We start from the raw sequence: 10468 nt of genomic DNA, 5'->3' as shown, positions 1-10468 counted from the left end.
CCCCCAGTTATCGACCTTCCCGAACGCTTCCCGCTGCCGCTATCGCTGTCTCCTTCCACTTGTCCTTTACCGCTGCGCCATCCACCTGCAATTCAAAGCACATCCCGCAGTTCTTCCCTAACCTTTTACCAAAGGCCGAGCCCCCCGTTACGCTGGCGGTGCCCACAGCACCCTCATCTCCCAGGCCCACCTCCCCAGCGGCGCGGCCACGCCGCTGCCCGGGGAAGGGGCGGCAGCCCCGGGCCCCTCCAGGGGTGTCCGTGCGGGACTGCGGGCGGCTCCCCAGGCTCCAGCCCAACCTCTGGGCCCCGAGCAGGCCGCGGCCGGGTCCTTTTCCTTGAACCCCCCCGCCCGGAGGATGAAGCAGGCGGGGGCGGCGCGGCCCGGTCGCCCCTCGCCGCTGCCGGGCGCGCTGTGGGGGTCCCCGCCACAGGCGCTGGGCGACGACACCGAGGACGTGTCGCTGGACTTGGGCGGCGAGGAGGAGCTGGCGCTGCGGAAAGCCCAAATCAGGTAACGGCGGGGGACCGGAGCGGCCCCTTCCCGGGGTGGGGGGGGCGCGTGAGCCAGCACCCGAGCGCCGGGCGGGGAGGCCCGAGGCCTGAGGGGGCCGGCCCGGCCCATGGCAGCCGCCTTCTGCTTGGGGCCGGGCAGCCGCCACGCTGCGGGGCGGCAGGAAGGCTCCCTCGTGCCCGGCAGTGAGCTCTGGGACTGCGCTGTGCGCCCCGCTGAGCGGGAGCGGTTGTTTTGGGTGGAAGCAGCAGCTCTTCCCACCAAGGGACGGTGATGCCTGGAATATGATGTCTGTAGCTCTTACCTGGGAAAGACACAGAGCCCCAACACCCTCGGGGTGAGCTGCCTGCAGCTGGGGACCCCACTTTTGTCCCATACAGAGCTTCAGAAGGATGTCCCCCCAAAGGCTGTTGAGAAGACAGGTGCGTGCCACAGGCATATCATAGAATGGCTCGGGTTGGAAGGGACCTTACAGATCACCTAACTCCAACCCCCTGCCATGGGCAGGGATGCCACCCACTAGATCAGGTTGGCCAAGGCCCCATCCAGCCTGGCCTTGAACACCTTCAGGGATGGGGCACCCACAACTTGCCTGGGCAACCTGTTCGAGTGCCTCACCACCCTTACAGTGAAGAATCTCCTCCTAATGTCTAGTCTAAACCTATCCTTTTTTAGTTTAAGACCAATATACGTCACATGTACACATCACTACTGCACATGATCAGCTGAAATTTCTATTACTCCCTCCCCTTCTACCTTACTCCAGATCACTGCGGTCCATTACAACATTAATATTCTTGCATGCATAAACAAAGTAAAATAAGAGCTGTTAAGAGTGGACATCTTATCTGAGGTACACAACCAGCTGTGCAGCTTCACAGTACAATCACTCAGTTTTACCAGTGTCTGCTGAAGCCTTTCAGACCTTCCACTGCGTTGGACTTCGCAGCAGGGCGCCTGCTTGATGAACCAGCCACAGTTAACATGGCCAGAACCGCTTTGTTTTCAGTGCATTAGCGGCAGCCCAGAGTTTAGATGCAGGTTTGTGTTTTGATTTGTGTTGTGGTGCAGACTTGGAGCACATGAACGAATGAGACTAAACTGGAAAACTCCAGGGCATCTTGCACGCACCAGCCACAGGTTCAGTCAGTGGGACCAGCCTAGAGCCAGCATGAAGTGAAACTGCGCTGAAGCATTTGTCTGAGGTCCTGAGGTCCACAGCACCGTTTCCTTGGCTGCTGAGATCTGTTCTACAAGCTCAGTAAAGTGTTTAGGGTAGTAATAACTGCAGGCCTCTTGCTCGCAGACTTTCTCAGTAAACAGTCTTCAAAGTCTGACATCAGAACAGATTCATTCTGTAATTCATCAGTATTCAACAGTAATTCATCATCTGACTTCCAAAATAAAGCACTGCGACTTCTCCAAATAGCTTTTATTGCTAAAACATACCATTCATGCAACTCTTGTGTCCTGTTTGAGATAGCAAAGTCGTGTCTGGGTTTGAGAGTTCACAGGACTCCCTCTGTTCCCCCCACCCACCCATCTGCTTGGGTCAGATAAAGCTCCTTTCACTTCAAATGTCACATGTTTAGTTTTTAAGTCAGAAGTAGTTTTTGGAAAGTTTGAGGTTAGTGTGGGCATGATCAGGAAGGAGTAAATGTAAACTTCAGCTGGGTGTCGTTCTTGCTTGCCCAGGCAAGCACATTTACTACTACGAGCACAACATTTCCATTATAGACTAGTTAATTTCTAGAATAGGCACACAGGAATAACATTCCAATAAATATATAAACATTAATTCTAATTTAAACGTAATTATATTTCAATTTTATGAAGAATTATAATTATTGTATATATGCATCATTTTTAATTATACATAATAAATTGAATTGTTAAAATTAATTGTGGCTTGGGCCATACTATTAATTGTTTAAAGATGTAGGGGGGCATCACTGATGGAAAAGTTATTTGGAAAACAGATTTTATTCATTCCAGTTTTAAAGGAAGAAGTTACTTAAATGGAATGTCCATTTAATTAATCTGGTTAATTGTCATTTTAAACTAATTTACAGAAACAACTGTACAGTACAAGCTTTTGTACCTGGCATGTTACAATTTACTGCGCTTATTGCAGCTTTCCTCAAAACCTGTGTCTTACTGTACAGGCCAAAATTCAGTTCTGTATGGTTCTTGTTCCAAAGTTTCCCTTTATTTCATAATAGACAGAATTGTTTGATAAGGAAAGCACAAATATCTAAAAAAGTTAATGGACATTCATTCAAAAGAACTGTAAACTTCCTTAATTGTACTTCCTCTGTGAAAGGACACGTTCTCAGTCATTGCATACTAAGATTCATTTTGTCTTATGCTATATCTTTTGTTTTGATTTTTTTTTTAAACTTCAGAGTTCCCATTCCTGTTTTCAAAATACTTCTGAAAGGCATGAGATCTGTCTCAATTCTACACTGATTTCATGAAATACGGAGTTCGGAGTGCGGTGGTGAATGCAACCACTAGATTCCTTCATGCAGTACCAAAGAAATGGATGAAAGAATGCAGATTTTGTGCCATCTTGGAGGAAGTTTTATCATGAACAACACATCTTTTAGCTGTTGATTGGAGATTGGTTATTGGAAGAATTATCACTTCGGTAATACATCAACATATGAAATAACAGCAGATACAAATGGAAATACCGTTACAGACTAGAACTAGTTGTGTTATACTGCATTGTTAGCAAGCATAAAACTTCCCTTCTTGTCCCATAACTTCCTAAGCGCTCTCTGTTGTTTTTCCAGGCACCCACTGGCCACCTTTTTCCACCTGTTTTTCCGAGTGAGTGCTATTATTACCTACTTGTTCTGTGACTGGTTCAGCAACAGCTTTGTTGCCTGTTTTGTCACTATTCTCCTCCTTCTATCCTTTGACTTCTGGTCAGTTAAGGTAAGATGACCCTGAACAGTAATTACCTTTGAAAGTATTATGTGCCATTAAATGAAAATGATAAGGAAGCTGTGTACTGAAGAGTGACAAAAACACTGATCTGTAGATCTATTAAACGTGTCTGACACATTTTATTGAAGACTTTTACATATCTTTAGTCACTGATATAAATTACACATGGTGAGCAAGTTGCCTTGCCATAGGCAGATTTGTCTGTATACTTTCCCTCTTAGAAAAAATAAATTAACACTAGCTTTCATAATGGATGCCCAAGGATGCCCAAAGCTGCAATTCTGTGCCTCGCTGCCAGCGTGCAGGAGCTGCGTGACGCTGCCGGGAGCCCAGCTGAAGCAGCAGTGCCCTCACCATGGGCAGGCAGCTTGGTCAGGCCAGCCTTGAATCCCCAGGGGTTCAAAACAGAACGATGCTTCTGCACTGAAGTGAAGCACTTATTTCTCGGGCATCCTGAAAAATTATAGTATTCATCCAGACACAAAAATATTGTCTTAATTTGCTTGATTCCAAACTTGCTTATAATTAATCTTTCATTTTCCCTAAATGGTTTTGTTTGGTGTTCTCCTCTCTTACTAAGAATTTATCAGAGGCTTCTCCAAGATACTGACTTTGAAAGGGCACATCCTATAATTTCTTACCTAAATCAATGTTACTGCGCTACTTATCACATGAGGAGAACAGGCCTCTGATTTCTATTAACTCATCCATCGTTAGTGACTGTTGTGCACAAGTTGACATAGCTTTTAGAACTAAATTTACTATTTGATAAAATTATTATTTTTTTAAAGGCATTTGTCTTAGTTTTAAATGTTGTCTGACAAGTGAATTGTGCACCTGGTTAATGCAAATAACTGTGTCACTAGAATGTGACAGGAAGACTCCTGGTTGGTTTACGTTGGTGGAACCAGATTGATGAAGACGGAAAAAGCCACTGGGTATTTGAAGCAAGAAGGGTAAGAATGATAACAAAAATAGGTTCAGGACAAACAAGAGTGCGTATGAAAGCTTGTAAAGCCCATACTAATTCCAATAAAGGAACAAAAAGTAACTGTTACAAAAATGCTCAATGTCTAGTTTCTTTAGAAGATAAAGCAAGTATTCAGCTGCAAGCACACCAGGTTGTCAGTTCCTGGAAATACTCAGCAGAGGTCTTGCAACTCATATCATACTCATCAGCAGAATAAATATTCATATCGTGGTTCTATATATGACATTTCTGGTAGTTCTATTTTAATTTCAAGTGAGAACACCTTGTAATAAGCACATCTTCCCTTAGTTAATTACAAAAGCGAATTCTCTTCAGGAAAGAGCTAGGTTGAAAGCAAGGCTGAATAGTTCAAATTCAGTTTTTAAGTTTTTTTTTAAGTTTTATTCATGCTCAGGGAATATGCTGGGCTGTAGTACCTGGATCACAGAGCATTCCAACACTGCTAGTCCTTGCCCAACACCCTGAGCAAAAAAAGACAAACAAAAACCCAACTACTTGGCAGTGCCTCCAGGGTCAAGATTAAACAGTTTTCATGTTGGTTTCCTAACATTGTCCAAAATCCCATTGAGGCAAGAGGCTTGTAGAACAGCACCTGAAGTGCTGCTGACTGGGACATCCCTTTCTCACAGACCCAGCTGTGCACACACCCCAGGTGCAGAGCCCAGCATAAAACACTGAAGGTGCAGGTCTGGAGCCCTGCCGCAGCCCAGCAGGCAGCGTGGCTGCATGCCAGTAAGAAGCTAAGAGATGCCAGCTTTCTGCCTGTAAGCCACGTGAAATTGGGAATACAGGAAGGTCTGCAGGAAAGCAGAGAAGCTAGAAGACCTCCAGAGTATCTTAGTTTTGTTGATCTGTGGCAGTAAGAAAGAACTTTCTTAGATCTTAAAAGTAAGGGTGTTCATGAGATGACCTCCTGACTGCAATATTACCGTAAAATGAGTAAGCATGTTCCCTGGTTCGCTTATTGCAGTTTGCTAATTCCAGCCTAAAAGTGCAAAGTCAACTCACTTGTATGGGCTCAAGCCTTCCAAAACTTGTAGCAAATAGTTTGATAAACATGAAAATCATAGTACAGCATGTAATTAGGGTGGACTGTACTTTGGTCATGGCTTGTCCGTAACTGCTTTATCATTTACAAGTCCCGGAATACACACAATCATCTTACTTTCCAGAGTCCCCACCTCCCTTCCCAGTCCTCCGGCAGCTTTTTGAAATCTCTTCCTCTAGGGAGTGGATTTGCTTGGAAATACTCCAAGTCACCAATAACAAGCAGCCAATTCCTGGTGCACTGCTACTGGGACAGAAGTTCCACCTAGAATATTTTTTTTTCTTTTTTAGGGGGCTGCAGCGTTTTGTAATCTTGCTCATCAAGTTAATTAGTTCTTTTAGGTGTGGAGTTCTTAGGTGCACTGAGATTTTTATTCCCCTGCATAGTTCTTGCTAATACCCTGCGGGGTAATTTGTCAGTTCTGGATACAGGTGATGAAGCTCTTTTACTGACTCAGAACATCTTTCTTTTTCTGTAATTGTGAAGGCACAGACCAACATTATTCTCTGGCTCTCTCCAACATCACTGGTTTAGAGTGTATTTTGAAAAATTAGATACTTGCTAATTGATGCATCTTCCAGGATTTTCTTTGGTGCAATAGAGTAGCTTAACCACGTTTGCTGGATACCACCATCTGTCTAACATGGGATGGATGGATGAATCTTATTTTCACAGGGAGAACTCTAGGTACTGAACTAAGAGTCTTTTCAGTTTTCAAACTCCACGGAGTTTTCCTTTCCTGCTGAGAAGCTCGTATTTCAGAAGGTAGCACTGGTGATGGTTGAGTGGCCTGATGTTTGGTGTGTAATTTTGAATTCTGTTCTCCCAGGAAGGATCAAAACCTTCTGAGCAAATCTTTGCTTAGTTTCTCCTAAGTGCTTGGAGCTAACAGTGATGCTTTTGAGTTGTGCTGACTAGAAGACATCCACAACCTTTTTTTTTTTTTTCAGCCTGCCTTGAGGCTTTTGCTCTCCCTGAAGAACGCAAATAGAGCACCTTGAATGGTGCCCCCTTCAGAGAGGTGCCAGCAGTTGCTGTGGTGCCCAACAGTAGTGTTAGGCATTTTGAAGCTACATGTCTTAATTTATCAAATATCAATGGACTTCATAAGCAAGACTGAACTATTAGTTTACATAATATAAAACTAAGCATCACACCAGGTTTAAATTAAGCTATGTGTGTTTTTATAAAATGTGTAGAAATGGACACTTTTATGAGAATTTCATTGTCTGAACTGGAACCAACTGATCAGTCCTGTGTGGATCTTTAAAGTTTGCTTGTTAGCACTTGGAATAGATACTCATTGCTACATTAGATATTATAGTTTTTTTTCTGATACTACAGTGATTTTTTTCCCAATGCTTTTGACTTGTGATCATGGCACAAGTCACAAAACTACTCCTCAGACTGCAAAATACTCACGCTGAAGTTCAGCTTGTAACACTGTCTTCTGTTTCACACTTCTCTGAGCCCTTGGTAAAGTCTGAATCTAATATCAATTTTAACTTAGTCTTTCTGAAGTTTAAAAGTAATGGTTAGCATATAGAACTTTTGACTATAAAATACTATTAATCTGTAGCATTAGTGGCAACTACCTTTGACAAAAGGAATAGATTATCTCATTTAAGTGAGAACAGGAAAAAGAAAACAGTGCATTTTGAAAAGAAAATACTATCACGTACAGTAGGGCAGCGGGCAGAAAATTTGGCATCAGTGACTTCTCTTCCTATTGAAACCACCCTGTCTGTATGCATGTAATAAATGAAATTTGGGTAAAGAAGTAGATTTGTCCATTCCTCCTCCTCCACTGATTTGTTACTTATTATGGGTTTTGTCTTTGTGATTAAAAGTTTCAGTAATTTTCTTGCTAGGTGTCTACGCCAGCTGCCTCAACTGAAGCTGAAGCTCGAATCTTTTGGCTTGGCCTCATTATCTGTCCAGTCATTTGGATTGTATTTTTCTTCAGCACCTTGTTTTCCCTGAAGCTGAAATGGCTGGTAAGTCTGGCATTACTGAATGAGCTACAGCTGACAAGTAATGTTAATTGAGGGAAAACCCAGATCTGTAGTTTTGCAACAATCTGTACCAAAATCTCCAACATTACAAAATTCCCCCAACAGCTTCAAGGAGTCAGAGTTTTCTGCAGCCCTGCATTCCAGAATGGATCATTTTTAGCCTCACTTTTACTAGGTTATCAGCTGTCAGCTACTTCATTTATCTCCAGTAAAGCATCTTAGGTAGTTGACAGAATTGCCGCCTCATTTTTAACTGTAGCATCTTACTTTTCTCCAACTTCTTTATTGCCATCAAAGGAAACTAGTAGGAGAGAACAAAAAGTGAACCAGAAGTGCTGGCTTTCAGGTTTTCACAGCTCCTCGGGACTTGAATGTTATTAACTCTTAAAAGTAAGGATTTTAGATTTCTGGTACCATTCCCTTTTGAAAGAACCAGTATCACAGCACTTAAAAATCTTGATAAATTGAGATATAACTATATAGTTTATAATTATTGTATTTATAAGTCATCTATTCTACGAAGGAAAAGCAAAACATTACACATTTTCCTAAATAGAAATTGTACCCCATATATTGCATTATGCTGATGCTTTGTCTATGAAATCTTTGTTTTCCTCTCTAAACTTTTCTATTGTGCTTGCATAATCACCATAGAATACATTTCGTCAAGTTCTGAACTGTGCAAAGTACAATTTTATTATTAATTTTTTAAAGATATAAAGCATCTTGCATACCTGCTGCTACAGAACAAATAATAGCCGAGATTACATTTTGTTAGTAAATGAAACAGGAAATTCAGATAACGGGTATGAATCTATTGCAAATCATTAACTGCTTTCTAATGCCCCAAATGGCATAACTATACAAACAATAGTTAAAAATTAAACCAGCTGTCTTCCTTCATAGCTCCACCTTTAGTTTTGAAAAACAGATTGTTTGCTAAGCAGAGAGCTAGCTGGAGAAGGAACCTGAGCTAGCGCAGAAGATGCAGGTTGTTCAGGTGCTTGTAAAACCATGTTACCTGAATGAAAATTTGATAGCTTCCAGGAAATTAAGACATTATTTTATCAGTTAATTAATTGGATTTTGCCTGCTGCTAAGCCTCTAGCACCACGAAAGGACCTACTCATTTACACTGCCTGCTAACGATGGATATTGATTCACATCTATTGATGCTATTTGTAAATCTGCAAGTTATAGGATCTTACTTGTGTGTAGTAAGGCATTTGGCAGCTAAATGTGTCTGCAGGCCTGCTGTGTGTTTGGATGTGAAGCTCTTAGATACAATCAGGTTTAAAAGATGAAATGATTATGCAATTGGTCAAATAGGTGCTTTTTTGGATAGGTGCTTTTCGGAAAGTAATGAAGTTTTTCAAAATGCAGAATGACCTGAGCCAGGAAAAAAAAGTTTTGATTAAAAAAGGCATTTTGCAGAAAGGGACTACAATGTTTAGTACGGTTGGATCTCTTTTAAGGTCTTTCATTATTTGAAGGGATATTCCTTTCTTATAGCATGTATGTATAGAGTATACATACGTATATGTGCACGCGTATATATTCTATGCATAGTCTACATATATGGCAGTATATTTGTCCCAGCCAATCTTTTGTTTGTCCACAGGCTCTCGTGATAGCTGGGATCTCCCTTCAAACTGCTAATTTATATGGATACATCCACTGCAAATTAGGGGGACAAAAAAGCATCAGCAGAATAACTTCAAGGTTTTTTGTCACAGCAGATGTTCCCAAGAGTAAGTACCAAGCTGGACCGTCAGCTACAAACCACGAGGTATCAAATGCTGACCTGCCTCACGCTGTTGGTTTTGGCTTTTCCTGGTATTAGTTCCTAATGTAGCTTCTGACAGGGCTACCTTGATTCTCCAATAAGCCATTCTTGTGCACTCTCGCAGATGGGCTGTACCCCACGGCAGTCTGCTCTGTATTCAGGAGCCTTGCTGAAGCTTCACAACTGAGCTGTTTGCAAGGCCCATGAAGAATTTCCTCTAAGTTAAACTTTCAGTATGATGCCTTCTGAGGTATTGTAATGCCTAGGCACAGCTGGAAGAACAGTCTTAAACCCTGAGGCTTCCACCAGCCTTTTCCCTGTTTATGATTCCTACATACTGGGCTATGGTGACACCCACCTTTCCTGTGTTCATTCTGTAGGACAGACAAGAATTTCAGATGACTGCATTGAAGAACATGGAAAGACAGGCACTAGATAGTCATTTAAGGAAATAATAAAAAGAACTGGTAAAAATACTGATTTATGAAATCTGTTTTTCATATTAAGTTACTGAAGTGAAGCTCTTCTAGAATTATACCTGCATGAAATAATGATTTTGTCATTTGTGTCTTCAGACTGAAAGGTTTATAGCCTTTGGTAAAGACTCTACTTACTTCAAATTAAGACTTTCACCAAAAGGCAGTTTGCACAGGCATGAGAACAGTGCTTGTGGTTTATACAGAACTTTTATGAGCAGACATGTCCTTGAGAAAAAACTGTGAACTAACCTGAAACTATTGGGTTATCCTGACTGAGAATTAGAATATAGTCAAAAGACAACGATCACTTGTTTAATTTTCGAACTACAGTTAATAAAACGAAATTACCTTTTCCTCTTGTACACATCACTAATTTCTCAGAGCTGATTCCACGGTAAAAAGAGGAATTACAATCATAAAGGGCCACTTGGTTATTTAAGATACCAAATCTAATATTTTTTTTTTTTGTGTTCAGGCTTAAGATCTAGTAGAAGAAAAAAAATCTTGCAGCAAGTTCACAGTGTACTTGTGTGGAGCAGCCACAGTTAAGTGATTAAAATACATTTATTTTATTCAATACCTGTAATAAAATATTGTATTTATACTGTAATCATAGCTGCTTAAGCTCTAGCAGGTTTTTATTTTAAAACTGATGCCAATAATAAAAAAAGACATCACTTC

The 10468-nt window shown here is 41.6% G+C and overlaps 1 protein-coding gene across 1 annotated transcript; it reads left to right on the top strand.

Moving 5' to 3' along the window:
* Positions 1 to 358: 358 nt before the first annotated feature.
* On the top strand, positions 359 to 9861 carry TVP23A (trans-golgi network vesicle protein 23 homolog A). The gene is made up of 6 exons (XM_035549007.2): positions 359 to 513; positions 3312 to 3456; positions 4335 to 4424; positions 7379 to 7504; positions 9144 to 9273; positions 9689 to 9861. The coding sequence occupies exons 1-6, from the start codon at positions 359 to 361 to the stop codon at positions 9745 to 9747; spliced, it is 705 nt and encodes a 234-aa protein (XP_035404900.1). The 3' UTR covers positions 9748 to 9861.
* The last annotated feature ends 607 nt before the right edge of the window (positions 9862 to 10468 follow it).

The sequence above is a fragment of the Cygnus atratus genome, chromosome 15 (assembly GCF_013377495.2).
Source record: "Cygnus atratus isolate AKBS03 ecotype Queensland, Australia chromosome 15, CAtr_DNAZoo_HiC_assembly, whole genome shotgun sequence".
In the NCBI taxonomy this organism is placed as follows: domain Eukaryota; kingdom Metazoa; phylum Chordata; class Aves; order Anseriformes; family Anatidae; genus Cygnus; species Cygnus atratus.
This window is presented reverse-complemented; position numbering and strand designations above follow the sequence as displayed.